General features: G+C 35.9%; 1 protein-coding gene across 3 annotated transcripts in view; it reads left to right on the forward strand.

Moving 5' to 3' along the window:
- The window catches only part of PRKDC (protein kinase, DNA-activated, catalytic subunit), a 270,539-nt gene that overhangs the window by 24,600 nt on the left and 226,396 nt on the right, over nt 1-19,543 (forward strand). For all 3 annotated transcript variants that reach the window (XM_074318994.1, XM_074318995.1, XM_074318996.1), the window contains exons 8-15: nt 1,541-1,596; nt 1,679-1,709; nt 2,284-2,441; nt 14,173-14,319; nt 15,873-16,037; nt 16,497-16,665; nt 17,022-17,071; nt 17,695-17,820. In XM_074318994.1, coding sequence (XP_074175095.1) covers nt 1,541-1,596; nt 1,679-1,709; nt 2,284-2,441; nt 14,173-14,319; nt 15,873-16,037; nt 16,497-16,665; nt 17,022-17,071; nt 17,695-17,820 — 902 coding nt within the window. The remainder of the gene's footprint in view (nt 1-1,540; nt 1,597-1,678; nt 1,710-2,283; nt 2,442-14,172; nt 14,320-15,872; nt 16,038-16,496; nt 16,666-17,021; nt 17,072-17,694; nt 17,821-19,543) is intronic.

Consider the following 19,543-nt stretch of genomic DNA (forward strand, 5'->3'; position numbering starts at 1 on the left):
ATTCAGCCTTAAAGAAGGAAATACTGTTACATGCTACAACGTGGATGAACCTTGAGGCCATTATGCTAAGTGAGATTTTTTAAAAAGTCTGAAGTACAATATGATTCCACTTACGATGAGGTAGCAAGAATAGGCAAACTCATAGAGACAGAAAGTAGAATAGAGGTTACCAAGGGCTGGGGGAAAGTGTGGAGGCGAGTTAGTGTTTAATGGGGACAGCCTTTCTGTTGAAGATAATGAAAATGTTTTGGGTATAGGTAGTGGCGCACAATAATGTGACTATGTTTAATGGTACTGAATTATGCACATAGTTAAAATTATAAATGTTGTTACATGTATTTTACCACAGTGAAAAAATAGATACAAGAGCATGCGTGTCGGGGAGCTCTCCATTGGAAAGGAGAGGTGGACACAGGAGAGTGGACTGTGGGTGGCCAGAGCCTGGGAAAAGGCATGAAGCTGGGATGTTGTACATTCCCTCTACTGAGAGCTCAGGCCTTTGAATCACTGGGCTTCACTGGGTCCACCAAGTCCACTCATTTCAGGCCAACTATGCACTGACAAGTGCCTGGTATCTTTGTGTCTGCACACCTATATTTACATTGTCACTTTATATTAGAATGACCTTTTCCCCAATTAATACTTATCCTTTTAGGCCCAGCTCAGGTGTTACCTTGTCTGTAAAGCCTGTCTGGAACACTGACAGCCAGAAGAAATCTTTCTGTGTACTGAATGCCAGAGTAGCTTTCTTGTATCTCTTTTGTGGCACTAACCTCCAAACATGCTGTTTCTCTAATCTTAAACTCTCTCTGACCCCTTCTGCCTCTGTGTCCTGTTTTTTCAAATATATTGATCCTTGCAATCAAGCAAATAATTCTTTAACCTCTGCTGTTTGCAAGTCACTGTTACAAGGAAGGGCAGAGAACTCAGTGATGAATAAAGCATAATTTCTGGACAGCTGCAGTAAATACTGATGGGAGACATTTGTGTAAGTAATTGTGATGTCATTCAGGCCAGGATAAGAGCCTCAGATTATAGTTGGTTTCCTGTTTTATCTTCCTTTTTAGGTAGTAAGTTTACTAAGGTCAAAGATCATATTTTATTCATATTTGTAATTCCCATAATGTGGCATATACTATGTGTTGAAAAAATGCTTCGGAGTATTGAAAGATTAATAATGTGTTTGGCCTTGTTTAATCCTCCAAACAACTCTAAAAGAAAGTATATATGCCTCTTTTTTACAGATAAGAAAACTGAGACTGAGAGAATCTAACAGAGCTTTTAAGTGATGAGTTGAATATAAATTTGTATCTTTATTATTCCAGACTTTCTTCCTATTTTACTGCAGCAATAATTGTGTGGCAGTAATACCTTAGAGCTCTCTAGCTGAACTGAATGATAGACGACGTTACTCCTGAATTCACAAGAGACTGTTGGGGTTAAATATAGATGTTGAGCTGTCTGAAATAAAGCTATTGTAAGTCACGTGATATTGTTATGATTTGTAACAGGCTTCTTTTTGGGTTTTTTTCTTTCTCAGATCCCCAGACTTCAAGGGAGATTTTTGGTTTTGCATTAAAGGCCATTCGTCCTCAGGTGGGATTAGTATTATTCTAATTCTTTTGCAGCTGAGACTTGTGATTGTCAAACATTAATGGTATGTTTTCTTTTTAAACAGATTGATCTGAAGAGATATGCAGTGCCCTTAGGTAAGATTCTCTATTTATTGAGGTAGAATATTTCAGATTAAATCAATGTCGTCAGTAAATTTGCTTAAACTACAAATGAAAGTTACATAAGTGTGGCTCACATGCCCTGAGCCAGAGGCGAAGAGGCAATAAAGCTGTTTGTCTAACTAAAAAACAAAAAAAAGTAAGTGATAACATCTGTGATGTGTCACACGCAGCTATTTTTAGGGAGGCTTTTGGAGACTTTGTAGCACAAAAATTTTGGTCGAGATGCTCACACTTAGATTACATGATTTAAAAAAAAATTGCTTTAGAGCATCTTTAGGGGATCCGGAAGATTTGATTCCGACTTTATCTAAACAAACTCTGGTCCTGTTTCTGAACTTTGCGGATTCATTCGCCAAATCACGGGTCTGTTGATTTAAATGGGGGATGGTGGCATTAGAGCTCTAATTAGGATCCCTAGGTCATTACAGTGTAATGATACTGGATCTTCATGAACAGTTTTATTTTTGACATATGCCTGAAGCTTTCTTAGTTCTTTGTTGTGCCTTTTGTGTTCCTAGTTTAAATATAATGGTTTTTGCAATTGCAGCTGGCTTGTGCTTATTTACCCTGCATGCAGCTCAGTTTAGCACCTGCCTTTTGGAAAACTACGTTTCTCTATTTGAAGTACTGTCAAAATGGTGTAACCATACAAACATAGAATTGAAAAGAGGTGCAAATTCAGCTCTGGAATCTTTTCTGAAACAGGTACTAAAATTTCACTTACATTTAAAAATATTTTTTCCATGCGAAATATTAAATTCTAATCTTGTGCTTGCACATTTGAAAAATAAATAAAAGTTGACCCATTAGCTTCTGTAGTATTTAAAGAAAAAAGCTTGGTTATTGATCAACTGCATGGTAACAGCAGGACTGAAAGAAAGCTATGAAGATACTACTAGATCTGATTAGGGCCTCAGATCCAAGATTCGACAGACGTGACACTGAGGAGATGGAAGGAAGGAAGGCCTGGGAGATCAGGGTTTCTTTGGGCCAGTGGCAGCCAGGTGGGGGTAAGAAAACATATCTCTGAGAGGTGAGGGTCGGCTGTCATGTTAAGATAAGATGCTTGTGTTTCATATTACTTCAAGAACAAGGAGAGTCCATTTGCTTTTGTGTATTTTCCATCTAGATAGGATGTGGTTGCAGATTTTGAGCCTGCAAATGTGGAAACGTTTCACAGTTGGCTAATGAGAATGTGTTCGTGATTATGATTCTGAGCATCCAAAGGTATCTGGAAATACCTGCTGTTCAGGATAGGTGTTATGGAATTAAACTGCTTGGGTTGTCTGAAGGAAAACATTGAAGATTCACAATATAAATTATGTTTGGAGCAATGTTATAAATGGTAGTTAAATTCACAAGCTAGTCCATGAAAACCAATTTGAGGTGTGGCACAGATAGTGTTCCATTCTAGGGACATGTCATTGTTTGTTTTTGGATGTTTGGTGGTTTCCAGTTTTGGGCTATTTTAAATTAAGAACATTAATGACCAAGTATTTTTGTGGACATATGTTTTCATTTCTCTTGAGTAAAAACCTAGAAGTGGAATTGCTGTGTCACATCTTAGGTATATATTACACTTTATAAGAAACCGCTAAACTCTTTTCCAAGTTGGTTGCATATTTTAATTTCCACCAGTAATGCATGAGAGTTCCATTCACCCCAAATCCTTATCAACCCGTGGTATTGTTTGTCTTTTTTAGACCTTTTAATGGGTGTATGATGTTATCCTACTGTGGTTTTAATTTGAATTTTCATGCTGACAGTTGATGATTATCTTTTTCCCCTGTGATGACTAGCCATACTTATATCTTATTTTGTGAAGTATTCATTCATATATTTTGCTCATCTTAAAATTATTTGTATTTCTTTTTTATTAATGAGTTGTAAGAGTTCTCTACGTAATTTGGATACAAGTCCTGTTCTAAAAATACTGCAAATAGTTTTTCTTCTGTGGGTTGCCTTTTCATTTTGTTTTTTTTCCATTGGGGTAACATTGGTTAAGAGCATTATATTAATTTCACCTAATACAACATTATAATTTGATACATGTGTGCTCTTTTGCGAGCTTACCACCAAAAGTCTACTTTCCATCTGTTAGCATATATTTCACCCCCTTTACCCATTTCACTGTCCCACTTATGGTAATCCTCATTGTGTTGTCAGTATCTCTGACTTTTTGTTTTGTTTGTTACTTTTTGTTTTTTATTCCACATGAGTTGTAATTACCTTATTTTTGTCCTTTTACATTTGACTTATTTCATTTAGCATAATACCATCAAGATCCATCCATGTTGTCACAAATGGCAATATTTTATCTTTTTGATGGTAGAATAGTATTCCATTTTGTGTATATATAGCACATTTTTATCTATTCATCCGTCAGTGGACACTTAGGTTGTTTCCATAACTTGGCTGTTGTGAATAATGCTATAATGAACATATAGAGGTGCATATATCTTTTCAAATTAGTGTTTTCATAGTCTTTAGATAAATACCCAGAAGAGAAATTGATAGATCATTTGGTAGTTCTATTCTTAATATTTGAGGAACCTCCATGCTGTTTTCCATAGCGGCTGTACCAATTTACATTCCCACCAGCAGTATACAAGAGTTCCTTTTTCTCCACATCCTCTCCAACACTTGTTATTTCTTGTCTTTTTTATAATAGCCATCTAACAGGTGTAAGATGGTATCTCATTGTGGTTTTGATTTGCAGTTCCCTGGTAACTGCTGATGTTGAGCATTTTTTCATATGTCTGTATGTGGCTTCCTTAAAAAAATGTGTATTCCAATTCTCTGCCCATTTTTTATTTGGGTTGCTTGGGGTGTTTTTTCATTGTTGAGTTGTATGAGTTCCTTGTATACTTGTATTTTGGATATTAACTCCTTATCAGAAATACCATATGCAAAATCTTCTATTCAGTTGGTTGCATTTTTCTTTTGTTGATGGTTTCTTTTGCTGGGCAAAAGCTTTTTAGTTTGATGTAGTCCTATTTGTTTACTTTTTGTTTCCCTTGCCTTTGGAGTCAAATTTACAAAAAGCCCACTGAGACTGATGTCCAGAAGCTTAGTGCCAATGTTTCCTTCTATGTATTTTGTTGTTTCAGGCATTACATGCAAGCCTTTAATTCATTTGAGTTAAGTTTTGTGTACGGTGAAGAGACTATCCTTTGTTGTAGAGTAGTTGCCCATATATGTGTGGGTTTTTTTCTGGGCTCTCAATTCTGTTCCATTGGTCTATTTGTCTGTTTTTGTGCTGCTTTGTAGTATTATTTGAAATCATGGAGTGTCGTACACCCAGCTTTGTTCTTTTTTCTCTGGATTTCTTTGGCTATTTGGCGTCCTTTGTGGTTTTATACAGATTTTAGTATTTTTTGTTCTACATCTTTGAAAAATACTGTTGGGATTTTGATAGGGATTGTATTGAATCTGTAGATTGCTTTGGGTAATATAGCCATTTTAAACAATGTTAATTTTTCTAGTCTGTGAACACGACATATCTTTATATTTATGTGTGTCTTTTTCCATTTTTTTCAACAGTATTTTGTAGTTTTCAGTGTACAGGTCTTTCACCTTCGTTTATTCCTAAGTATTCTTTTGTTGAGATTATAAATGGAATGTGTTCTTCATTTCTTCTTCTGGTAGTTCATTGTTAGATAGTTCATTGTCTGTCATATAGAAATGACAATTTTTGTATATTGGTATTGTATTCTGCAAATTTACTGTATTGGTTTATTGTTTCTAATATTTTTTTGGTGGAGTCTTTAGGGTTTTCTATGTGTAAAATTTTGTCATCTGCAAATAGTGACAGTTTTATTTCTTCCTTTCAAATTTGGATCCTTTTTATTTATTTTTCTTGCCTAATTGCTCTGGCTAAAACTTCAGGTACTATGTTGAATAAAAGTGCCAAAGATTGGTATCCTTGTCTTTTTCCTCATTTTAGAGGAAAAACTTTCAAATTTTCACTGTTGAGTATGATTAGGTGTGGGTTTGTTAATATGGCCTTTGTTATGTTGAGGTACTTTTCTTCCATACCCATTAATTGAGAGCTCTTTTTAAAAAAAAATCACAAATGGATGTTGTATCTTGTCAAATGTTTTTTTTGCATGTATTGAGATGATGATATGCTTTTTTTATTCTTCATTCTGTTAATGTGGTTTATTACAATTGATTTGTAGATGATGAACCATCCTTGCATCCCTGGAATAAATCCCTCTTCATTGTGGCATATGATTATTTTAATGTATTGTTGTATTTGATTTACTAGTATTTTATCGAGGATTTTTGCATCTATGTTCATCAGAGATGTTGGCCTGTAATTTGATTTTTGTGTTGTCCTTGTCTGGTTTTGTTATCAGGGTAATGTTGGCCTTGCAGAAAGAATTAAAAAGCATTCCCTTCTCTTCAGTTTCTTGGAAGGGTTTAAGAAAGATAGGTATTAAATCTTCTTTGAATGTTTAGTAGAATTCACCACGGAAGCAGTCTGGTTCTGGACTTATGCTTTTTTGGGAAGTTTTTAATTACTATTTCAATTTCCTTACTAGTGATCAGTATCCTCAAGATATTTATTTCTTCATAATTCAGTCTAGGAAGATTGTATTATTCTAATAACTTGTATATTTCTCCTAGGTTGTTTAATTTGGTAACAGCCTTTCATACTATTCTTTTATGGTCCTTTATATTTTTGTGGTATCTTGTAACTTCTCATTTCTGATTTAATTTATTTGTGTCTTGTCTCTTTGTTCCTTTGTGAGTCTTTGTTCCTTTGTGAGTCTAGCTAAGGATTTGTCAATTTTGTTTCTCAAAGAACCAGCTCTTCATTTTATTAATCTTTTCTATTTTTATTCTCTCATTTATTTCCACTCTGAATTTTATTATTTCTTTTATCGACATTTTTCCAGTTTTTTAAGGTGCAGTGTTACATTGTTTGAGATTTTTCTTGTTTCTCGAGGTAGCCTATATTGCTGTAAATTTTCCTCTTTGCATTTTTGCTTCATCCCAAAGATTTTGGTATATCCTGTTTTCGTTTTCATTTATCTCTTGATTTCTTTTATTTCTTCATTGACCCAATAGTTTAGTAGGATGTTGTTTAATCACATATTTGTGATTTTTTCCCCATCTTTCTTCTTGTAATTGATTTCTAATTTCATACCATTATGGTCAGAAAACATGCTTGATATGATTTCATTCTTAAATTTATTGAGACTTGTTTTGAGTCTCAACATATGGTCTATACTTGAATGTTCCATGTGAACTTGTGAAGAATATGTATTCTTTTGCTTTGGGATAGAAAGTTCTGTAAATATATATTAAGTCCATCTTAAGTGTCACTTAAGGCTGGTGTTTCCTTGTGGACTGTTTGGATGATGTATCCATTGGCGTAAGTGGGATCTTAAAGTCTTCTACTCATATTGTGTTGCTGTTTTTTCTCCCTTTAGGTCTGTTAGTAATTACTTATATATTTTGGTGCTCCTATGTTGGGTGCATGTATTTTAATAAACGTTATGTCTTGGTGGATTGTCTCCTTTATCATTTTAAAATGTCCATTTTTTTCTCTTTTTACCATTTTAGTCTTGAAATCGATTTTGTCTGATATAAGAACGGTATACCCACTTTTCTCTGGATGCCATTTGCTTGGAGTATCATCTTTCACCCCTTTACTCTGAGCCTGTGTTTGTCTTTGGTGCTGCCATGGGTCTCTTGAAGGCAGAATATAGTTGGGTCTTGTTTTTCAGTCCATCTAGCTATTTTTTATCTTTTGATTGGTGAGTTCAGCCCATTTACATTTAGGGTGATTACTCATATATGAGGACTTACTACTGCCATTTTATATTTTGTTTTCTGATTGCTTTGTATCTCCACTGTTTCTTTCCTGTTGTGTGGGAGACCCATTATCCTTATGTTGCCCTTTCTAATGGAGTCAATTCTCGTAGAGGACTTTCATTTAAAAAAACACAAAACAAACTTAGTTCTCTCTTCTCTTCCACCTTCTTTCTGTCTTCAAGCTCACAGATTCTCTCTTCCATATAGTCTGCTGTATTTCCAGTGCTTTCTAATACATTCTTCATATATTGAGTTCTTCAGCTCTAGAATTTTTGTTTGGTTCTATTTTAGTTTCAAGCTCTTTGGTAAAGTACCACTTCTGTTCATTTATTTTCTTTCTGAGCTCATTGAACTGCCTTTCTGAGTGTTCTTGTATGTCATTGAGTTTCTTCATGACTCTTATTTTGAATTCTATCAAAAGAATAGTTCACAGTCTTCCATGACTTTGAGTTTGGTTTCTGGAGAATTTCATTTCCTTTCTGTGTTACCTTGTTACCTTGGTTGTTCATGGTACTTGATTGTTTGTTCCTCTGCCGGCACATTAGAAGTAGTAAACACTTATTTAGGTACCATTTTGATTTTAACAATTTAATATGTCTATAATTAGAGGGGTTTTTTTTCTCCAGTATATGGTGCAATAGTGCACATTTTTGTTGTATCTAACCTGTGCTTGTGCCTTCGGGATCATGGTGAGAGGGGCATCGCTGTGGTCCTGGGAGTTGCTGCCTGGCGACCACTGTGGTGGGTGCCTTTGTTGTGTTTGGGTCGCCTGGGTCTTGGGGTACCACCATTTTGGTGGGGGGATGTAGCAGGTGAGGGGGGAGCCCAGTTCACAAGCTAATCATGCTGCTACCTGGTTCCTTATGGCCATTGGAACTGCACTGTGTGTCTCCACTGCTGCTACCAATCTTTCTGGTGATGTGAGCACTGCCATGATTGGGTTGGGAGCCAGATTGACAGGTGCCAACAAAGTTGCTGCCCCCTTAATGTCCTCCATAGTTCATGTTGTGGGGACCACACCCTTTCTCCTCCACCACTGCTCTGTTCACTGGGGCCACGGGCTCAGCCATGGTGGCCAGAGGAGCACATATACAGGCACTGTCCCTGTCCTTCCCTCATCCTGACTCCCCTATGTGTTCCAATATTCCCCTCTTTCAATGTACCAATGTGTGGGTCTCCTAGGTGTCCTAGTATGTTGAGCAGAGTGATGTTTCTTGGATTCTAGATGTTTGACTAGTTACAGCTTTAACGGAAATTGAAAGCAGTGGTCTCACTCTCATGATGCTCATTTTTTCATTTTCTTAACAGCATCTTTCAAAGAGTGAAGTTTTAGAGTTTGCTTAAGTCCAGATTACCAATTTTCCAACTAATTCCTCCTTTCTATGCCCTAAGAAATATTTGTCTATCCCATGGGTGCAGAAATTTAAAAAATTTTTTTCTTCTAGACGTTTTGTAGTTCATAGTTTTCAGCATTTACACTTAGGTCTGGAATCTATTTTGAATTTTTTTGTGTGTATGGTGTAAAGTAAGGTTTGAAGTTGAGTTTTCCCCCGTTTTGTTGGTTTGAGTACCACATGTTCGAAAGCTTCTTCTTTTCCCATCGACTTATCTTGGTACCTTTGTTAAAAGTCAATAGACCACATATGTGGGGGTTTATTTATGCACTCTTATTTTTGTCCTATTTATCTTTTTGTCTATCTTTAACTCATACCTCATTATAGTGATTATTCTACCTTTATATTAAATCCTGAAATTAGGTAGTGGATGTTCTCCAACCATTTTTTCTTTTCCATTATTGTTTTGACTATGTACATGTGCTGCATTTTAAAATTGAAACCTTATTCCTATGGGAAAGACATTTTTACTTTTTCATTCAATAGCTTTATATAAAATTCTTATGAAGAACATCATAGCTTAGTTGCATACTGTGTTTCCCGAAAATACATAAGGGCTAGGTCTTATTTTCGGAGAAACACTATATAATTCAAACATAGAAGAGTACAAAGAAGACTATTAAAATCTTCTGAAATCCTACCACCAAGACAAAAATCATCATTTTTTGTGGTCATGCTTTTAGGCCCACCTCCCTTTCTCTGTCCCTCCCTCTTGTCTCCCTTTTGCTTTCTCCTTACTCGGAAGGAATGAAGAGGTAGGAAGAGTGATATCTTGACATAAAGGAGTATTATTTATAATTTTTGTAGCCTTAAGATATTCCACTGTGTTGAATATGTTTTCCTGATGTCACATGGAGATCTACAAGATTAATTTTCAATAGCAACATAGTTGATATATATCATGTTCATGAGCCAGAGTGTTTTAACTTATTCTCTACTGTTGGTAATTATATTTCTAAGTTTTTGCTGTTATAAGCAAAAAAAACATTTAGATAAAAATACATAAAAAGGATGCTTGTTGAAAGTACAATGATGAAAAATTAGAAACAGTTTAAATTCATAAATATAGTGTATTCATAAAGTGAAAAACTGTTCTTTGATTAAATAAGATCGTTACTTTTTGAGTAACATTGTTTATGATATGTTTGTGGAAAAAAGAAATTATGGGGAAATGATCAAAGATGGTGGCGTAGATAAACACTGTGCTTTGCTCATCTTGTGAACACATCAAAATTACAACTAAATTATAGAACAATTAACCAGGTGAATTATCTGAAATCTAGCTGAACAGAAGTTTTAAAACTAAGGATATAAAGACGAAGCCATGTTAAGACTGGTATGAGAGGTGGAGGTACAAAACAGGTTGGCCCGAAATCTTATGTGGCAAGTAAAAATTGGAAGAGATATCTTGGCCACAGAGGTTCCCTACGGAGGAGCAAGGGGACCCCAGCCCTGCTCGAGGTTCTGCAGCCTGAAGTACTTGTGCCGGGAAGAGGAGCCGCTACAACATCTGGCTATGAAAAACGCTAGCGATTCTTACTATCAAGGTGGAATGGAAGGCCGTGGGAAACCCAGATATCCATGTAAAGGGTGTGCACTGACTCACTCACAGGCATTCACCCTGGGCTCCAGCGGAGGGACAGTGACTGGGAGGGATGGTGCGTCGGAGACATATGGGCGGCAGACTGAAGTGTGTGGCTTCCAGCAAAGGCTGGAAGATAGTTGCCACTTTCCCTGCGTGGGGATCTACTGCTGTGCAGCTGGGAGGGCTCTGTGTTTAGCCCTCCCCCACACAGATGGCCAAATCTGAAACTGAATTGGTCTGTTGTGTTCTACTTGCTCCACCCTGGTGACTCACTGAGACCTTGCCACTCTCAACTGTATATCAGAGTCTGAATCTTACGGGAGCCAGCAACCTGCAGGAGGCCTCGGTGTGTCCTGGCTTTTTGCAGAGCTACTCCAGACCCAGTACCGGTGGCAGCAATCCTCGGTTCACATCGTGGCCTCTCCCACGCGCCTCCAGGTCCAGCACAGGCAGCAGCCAACTGTGGATCTCTTTGTAACTTTTATCAGGTAGTCCCCTGCCGGTCACAGGTAGTGGCTGACCTGGGCATACACCACAGTCCTTCCTAAGAAACCCCAGAACCAACATACTTTGAGGTTGGCTTCATCCACTGATAGTCCACCCAGTTAGCCCAAAAAGTGGCACACCCAAAGGGCGGTCTCAACAGGCACCAGAGCCCACTGGGGCGAATCCTGCTCCATGTGGTTAAGCACCCCCTCCCAGCAGCTGGTAAGCTCTAGACATGGCCAAACCCTACACCAGTCAGCCTGAGGGTCAGTCCCACCCACTGACATGCCACTAGCAATCAAGGCTCAGATATAACAGGAAAGCACACATAACCCACACAAGAAATAAAATCTGAAAACTTCCCTAACCTGGCGAAGGAAATAGACATATAGGCCCAGGAGGTCCAGCGAGTCCCAAACAAGATGAACCCAAGCAGGCCCACACCAAGACACATCATAATTAGCATGGCAAAGGTTAAAGACAAAGACAGAGTCCTAAAAGTAGCAAGAGAAAGGCAACTAGTAACTTATAAGGGAGCTTCCATAAAATTGTCAGATGATTTCGCAAAGAAACTGCAGGCCAGAAAGGATTGGCAGGAAATAGTCAATGTGATGAAAAGCAAGGACTTACAACCAAGAATCCTCTACCCGGCAAGGCTATTATTTAAAATCAAAGGGCAGATAAAAAGCTTCCCAGAGAAGAAAAAGCTAAAAGAGTTCACCACCAGCAAACCAGTACTACAAGGATTGTTAGAGGGAATTTTTTAAAATGGGGAAAAAAAAATTATATATGAATAATAAAATGGCAATAACTACATATCTATCAACAATTACTTTAAATGTAAATGGATTAAATGCTCCATTCAAAAACAGGGTTGCTGAATTGATAAGAAAACAAAACCCTCACATATGTATGCTGCCTACAAGAAACTCACTTTAGATTGAAAGACATACACGGACTAAAACGGAAATGGAAATGGAAAATAAAAAGCTGGGGTAATGATATTTATACCTGACCAAATAGACTTTAAAACAAACACTATAAGAAGAGACAAAGAAGGATCTAGTAATTCTACTGGTTATTTATCCAAAGAAACCCAAAATGCTACTTTGAAGGGATGTGTGTGTCTATATGTTCATTGCAGCATTGTTTACAATAGTCAAGATATGGAAGCAGCCTGGGTGTCCATTCTTGGATGAATGATAAAGAGGTGGTGGTACATACCGGAGGTGCCAAAAAAATGTATTTAAGTGGACCCTTTAGTCTTCGTTGCTCAAGCAGCAGTTTGCCGTAATCAGAAGTGTCTGGACGCTGATGGTAACCACTTTGTGCAACAATTGTAATTGCAGAAGTCAAACGTGACTTGTATTCATCTTTTGTTATCAGTATATATTGTGTATTACAATTTTAATACAGTTTTCCTTTCTTACAATGTGTATACATTTTTTTGGCACCCTTTGTACATAACAATGGAATGTTGCTTGGCTATGGAAGGAAATGGGTTCTTGCCATCTAGCGGTGGTAAGGATGGACCTGGAGGGTTTTGTGCTTAGTGGAGTATGTCAGACACAGAAAGACAGATGAAATGTGATTTCACTTATATGTGGAATCTAAAGAACAAACTAACTCACAAACAAGAGAAACACACTCAAATAAAGAGAAAACTTTGACGTTTGGCCGATGGGAGAAGGTTTGAGGTGGTCGGTGAAAAATGGGAAGGTATTAAGAAGTCCAAATTGGTTGTTACAAAGTAGTCATGGGGATGTAGGGTATAGTACAAGGAATATAGTTAATAATATTGTAATACCCATGTATAGTGTCAGATGGGTACTACATTCACCGGGGTAATAGATGGGATGGGGGTTGGGGGACAGGGTGAAAAAAGTGAAGGGATTAAGAAATACAAATTGGTATTTACAAAATAGTGATGTAAAGTAAACCATAAGGAATATAGTTAATAATACGGTAATAACTGTATAGAGCCAGGTGGGTACTAGACTAGTCAGTGGGATGACTTCTTAAATCGTACAAATATCTAACCACTATGTTGTACACCTAACATTAATACAAAATAATATTGAATGTTAACTCTAATTGAAAAATTTTAAAAGTGGGTAAAAAGGTAAAGGGGGAATAAGAGGTTCCGGTTTCCAGGTATAAAACAATAAGTCATGGAGATGTGATGTACAGCATAGGGAATATAGTCGTAGTCAATAATATTATGATAGCATGGTATGGTGTCAGATTGCAGGACTTATGGTGATCACTTCTTTAGCTATATAAATGTTGAACAACTATGGTGTACACCTGAAATTGATAGAATTTGTATGTTAGCTATATTTTTTAGTAAAAATCGTTTTAAAAAACTGTGAAGGAGTATGTATCCTATCCTTCTAAAATAAATGGGAGTAATATATTCTAAGACATGTGGGGCTTTGTGTGGGATTAGGGTATGTATTGCTAGGTTGGTAATGAAAGGTAGATACCTTTTTTCTGCCTTTGATAGTTATCTGGATCCTTTTCATTCTTATCTTGGAAGTCTTTGTGCTGAAATTAGGGATGCTTTTTTGAATACTTGTGTTCTCGCATTTAGGCTCTTATCAGTTTGGTAAATAGTGATCTACTTGCTTGTCAAAGTACTTTTTCCCTTGCTTCACCTAATTTAAGCCTTACCGTTTATGGCCTATTTTTTTGAAAAATGAGATGATTTGTCTTCCTGATTATTAGTTCTGAACTGTATTTTGTGTCGCCTTAATGAGGCTCTCAGTCTGTTAATGACTTCTGAACTTGCTGGCCTCTGGGCCTGCACAACTCTATATCACCTTATGAGTCACTGGATGAGCTCTAAAGAGGAAGGCTTAATTCAAAATCTGTTTGTCTTTCTGCATTTCTCTGGTCATTTTCAGTCCCTTTTCTCTAAGAAAAATATGTCACATATATTATAAAGCCTTATTTAAGAGAATGTGTTTTTTGAACTTGATAGAGACTAAGCAATTGAATCAGTGGTTCTTTAGGAAAGAAAGAGATTGTAATGAACTATAAAACACAATAATATCTAATTAAATAATTCTAGCCTTTTTGCATTTGTATAGACCACTTGGTTTTGTCATTAAAATACTTTTAAAAAGTATATGTACAATTGCAGGTTTCTGTTTTGGTGGCAAAAGATGCAGAAACGCATAAGAGTAAGCTGCAGTACTTTATGGAGCAATTCTATGGAATCATCAGGAACATGGATTCAAACAGCAAGGATTTATCCATTGCAATTCGTGGATATGGACTTTTTGCGGGAGTATGGCTCATTAATTTTCTCTTTTTAGTTTTATTTGAATGTTTAAAGGAATATAATTTATTGCATTTTTAAGCATCTCACACTTGTGTCAGTATTTTGTTATTTGCATATTGTTAACTTTTTTTTTTCAGTGTCTACTGTGTACCATGTTTCCCCGAAAATGAGACCTAGCCAGACAATCAGCTCTACTGCGTCTTTTGGAGCAAACATTAATATAAGACCCAGTCGTATAGTATAGTATAGTATAGTATAGTATAGTATAGTATAGTATAGTATAGTACCCGGTCTTATAGTAAAATAAGACCTGGTCTTATATTAATTTTGCTCCAAAAGACGCAGTAGAGCTGATTGTCCGGCTAGGTCTTATTTTCGGGGAAACACGGTACTAGGATTCTGTATATGTATTATCTCAAATCCTCATAACTCTCATACAAGCTTTTAGGAATAGTATTCCACTTTACAGATGAGAAAACTGAGACCCAGAAAAATTGAGTAACTTGTTAAAGGACACACAGTTAATAATTGACAGAACCAAGACATAAATTCAAGTGTGAAGAATGAAAACACTATTTTTTCCCCCACTGTGCTTTACTGCCTCTTATTTATGAAGTAAAATTCTAGTTGATATCACTCAACATTTTAGAAAAAGAAATTCTAATGACAGAAAGGTATGTTTAAGAGTAATGAGAATAACTATAGTTATTTCCCTCTTAGTGGATCTCTGTGACTTCCCCTTTACAGAGAAAATCATTTGCTACCTCTGTTTCCACAAATGTATCCATCAATGCTGCTCTCTTGTTTCAGAGAAGAGTTCCTCTTTCCAGCTTTTCAGTATCATCCCATCCCTGATATTTCCTCCTTTACTTCCAAATGATCCCTTCCCCCTTTCTTTTTAAAAAAATCTTCATCTCCATTTGTCTCTGTTGGCTCCTTTAAAAATACTTAGGGCAGAAGAAACAGTATGTAAGAAGGCTCACAGGTAAATGAGAGCAAGGAATTTTTAACTTCATACACTATGATCTGACTAACTTCAATTTGTTCACTATGGTTGTTCACAGTGTGGCTAGAGCATGATAGACAAGGAAAAGGGGAGAGGACTCTAAAAAGAGAAACTAGTCAGATCCTCAAGGAGGCTAGACTAGACCTAAAGTCTAAAGGAGCCTTTGGAAAACCTGAAGCTGGTTAGTAGCATTATTAGGTTGTGAGTTATAAATGTGGCTCTGGGCATAGTGTTCAGTGTGGTATAGTAGTGTATTCCAACTTTGAATTTAGTTCTCAGTCTTTTAATGAATAGCCTCATGGAGTCAGGGATTGCATCTTATTTGTCTTTGATACCTACCATCTAAACAGAGCCTAGAATGTAGTTGAAAAATCTGTAGATGTTTTGTGTATGAATAAATATTTAGAATGTGTTTACAGATTGTTTTAAAAAGCATCTTACAAGATATACTGTATGTCTGTATTTCTTCATTAAAAAGCTTGTTAATATTCAGTTTGTAATCACATGGCTTGACAATAAGATTGATAAAGATTTACATTTTACCTTTCTAAAGCCTTGCAAGGTTATAAATGCAAAAGATGTTGACTTCATGTATGTAGAGCTCATTCAGCGCTGCAAGCAGCTGTTCCTCAGCCAGATGGACACTGCTGATGACCATATTTACCAGATGCCAAGTTTTCTTCAGTCTATTGCAAGTGTCTTGCTTTACCTTGATTCAGTAAGTGGAATAATTAACTAAACTAAGCACAATTTTATTTAGTCTCAGTTCTTCAAATAACTTGATGGAGTTGTGTGCACTCAGTATAGGCCCCATTATGATCAAGGTGACATTTTTAATTAGTATTTTGTGTGAATAAAATTAGAGCCGTGAAACTTGACTTTTTATTACCCAAAGCAGGAAAAATTATTTGTTATTTTTTTCTGTCTTTCTAAAAGGTTAAGACTCCTACTTGGAATAGAATTGCACCTTAAGTATCATTCGGATAGTTTTACTCTAATATTTTTTTTTATGCAATCATAATAGTAATATATGTTAAGTTTTTAGATTGAGGTAACAAACCAGGTTTTTCATTTATCTAATATGTGTCTAATTGAGTTGTATTTACTTTGAATATTTGTATTTCCAATTTATTTATTTGCTTCCCCTAACTTTTAATTTGCTCTCCATTTCTGGTAGGTTCCTGAGGTGTATACTTCAGTTCTGGAACATCTCATGGTGGTACAGATAGACAGTTTCCCACAGTATAGTCCAAAAATGCAGTTGGTATGCTGTAGATCCATAGTGAAAGTTTTCCTAGCCTTAGCAGAAAAAGGACCAGTTCTCTGGAATTGCATTAGTGCTGTGGGTAAGTTTGGAATTCACTCTTGTTTTTATGATAAAGAATAATGAATGCTTAACATGTTATATGATACAGACAAAGAACATCTGGTTGCCAAATTCTTTTGTAGTTTTTGATGCCTCTTGGAGAACTCCTAATATTTTGGTGGACCAAAACCTCCTTTTTCTATCCTTTTTATGAATCTTGTTTTTCTTTTCCTTGTGCTTCTGAATCTTAATAGTCCAAAATTTAAAACTAAAGATTTTAACAAACTTAGGGAAAGAAAATGAGAGGTTATGTTAAATAAAAAATAATGGCTATCATTTTTGTTGAGTTATGGTAATTTTTAGTGTTTCCTTCCTTTTTTCATTTTCTTTTTTCAGTGCATCAGAGTTTAATCAGAATATGTTCTAAACCAGTGATACTTCAAAAGGTAAATTCTGAAGCTAATGTTCTGAAAATAAGTCCTTCGTCACTGAAAGTTAGAATTGTTGCTGAGGTTTGTAGTCTGTAAATATATAAAGGTGGCCTTTTTAGTTATTAGCCCTGACTTACATTTTGAAAAATGTAGGATGTAATACCTCTATATTTTTTTCCGGTGAATAGACTTCTAAGTTATGAAATATCCTTAAACATACATTTAATATTATATATACCTGTTTATAAAAAGGGAATGTTTTCTCTTGAAACTCTAGGACAAAATAGGTGTATTATGGGAGGCATATCTTAGTTACTTAAAATTACAGGAAATGGGATGAGATGAGAGAGTTGATCTGTGTAAGAAAGTGAGATAAATACTTTACAACACAGTCCATGGATATTGTTTTTGAAATAATTTTTAGCATATCACTGTTTTAGTTCTAGTTAGAAGAATCATGACTTTTTCAGCTTTTTTTGTTATACTTTCATAATATACTGTCTTCCTCAATCAAATTGTAGTCTCCTACTAGTAGTTTTTTTAGCTTAGAAAATTCTGAAAATCAGAAAGTTATGACAGCAGTACATATTTTGTGATGAATCCATCAGTAAGTTTTGGCATGTTGTTTTCCTGCCCAGGTAACTCTGTCTGAATCTGAAGACTATCATGCATCAGGAGAAGTTAGAACTGGCAAATGGAAAATTCCCACATACAAAGACTATTTGGATCTTTTTAGAAATCTTCTGAACTGTGACCAAATGATGGTAAAGATGACAATTTTAAAGCCATAAAATACTCTGGTTTTTCTTTATTAGTCTGCATAATTTTACACTTTAGGCTTATTTCAGAACTATATTTTACTGACTTTCAATAGTTTCTTTAAAAAGTACTTCAACTAATAAAAAAATCAAAAGTGTAAATTAATATAGTTAAAGTGAAACTAGAAAAAGGTCAATTAAAAGGAGCAGAATCCTAGAACTCATTTAAAATTAATTACTGCAGTTGAGTCCACATTTTAGCTTCAAGTAGCAGTATAGTATAGTTGAAGCTAAGTTGTTCTTTCTAACAGATCCAACCTCTTCGGTAACAAAAATATAACAGTATTATCACCATGAAAGAGCTATTCTCTTCTTATTTGTTAAAGATGAAGATAAATCCAATTGATTTAATAGGTATGAAGGAGATTGATGCATAGCTATTATTTACATTATTTATGATTAGAATAATGTCTTCTGCCTAATATGTTTCTAGCGGATGTTTCTTTCTTTAAAAAAAAAAAAAACAACTTACTTTTTAAGTGTCTTTTTCCAGGACCAATCAGCTACAAGTCAAATAGTTGTTTCAAACTCGTTGTAGAGGGTGCAGCTCACAGTGGCCCATGTGGAGCTTGAACCGGCAACCTTGTTAAGAGCACGGTGGTCTAACCAACTGAGCTAACCGGCCACCCCTCTAGCAGATATTTTTTTAATGTCTGCTTTTTAAGCCAGGTTCTGGCCACCATTTTTTTTTTTTTTTTTTTTTTAGTAAGTTCAATCCAAATTCCAGGAGTTCCTATCATCGTTTTTTGTTTTTGTTTTCTTTTTTTATTTTATTGGGGAATATCAGGAATAGTTTATTTCTCCAGGCCGCATCAGCTCCAAGTTGTTGTCCGTCAGTCTAATTGTGGAGGGCGCAGCTCAGCTCCAAGTCCAGTTGCTGTTTTCAATCTTTAGTTACAGGGGGTGCAGCTCACCATCTCATGAGGGAATTGAACCAGCCACCTTGTTGTTGAGAGCTCGCGCTCTAACCAACTGAGCCATCCAGCCGCTCCTCCGGAAGCTCAGCAGCAATCCGTTGTCTTCAATCTAGTTGTGGAGGGTGCAGCTCACTGGCCCATGTGGGAATCAAACTGGCAACTCTGTTGTTCAGAGCTCGCACTCTAACCAACTGAGCCATTCAACCCCCCGGGGCCACCATTTTAACATAGACTTTGACAAAGCATTAATTGCCTAGGAAAAGCAATTTTTATCAATAGATGATTCCTATCCTGTGAAAAATCTTAGAAGCTTTTAGTTTTCTTGTTGAGTCAAATAGCAATGTTAATAATTTTACCTAAAATATTTGTTCCTTAGGTATGTGATGTTAGATATCCCTATATTTTCGGGCTAAATCCTGTAGAATATTTAACTGAGTAAAGGCAATATAATTGGCCTATATTTTTGAAATGGTAGAATAGTTTCACTTTTAAAGAAATGATAGATTATACTTTTAAATAGATATACATTTATCCAGATGTATGTATATGTGTATGTATAATGTGCATGTGTATATGTACATGTATATGTACATGTATGTGTGTTTGCACATATGTAGTAGACGTATATAGAATGTGTATATAGTCTGCAACACAGACACACAAATTAATTGGGTAAATGTTTTGACAGGGATTGGCCTAAATATTATTCAATACTATTTATTTAGTGTTTGCTACATGGCTAGATAAGTCAT

This window comes from Rhinolophus sinicus, linkage group LG14 (genome assembly GCF_036562045.2).
Source record: "Rhinolophus sinicus isolate RSC01 linkage group LG14, ASM3656204v1, whole genome shotgun sequence".
Taxonomy (NCBI): Eukaryota; Metazoa; Chordata; class Mammalia; order Chiroptera; family Rhinolophidae; genus Rhinolophus; species Rhinolophus sinicus.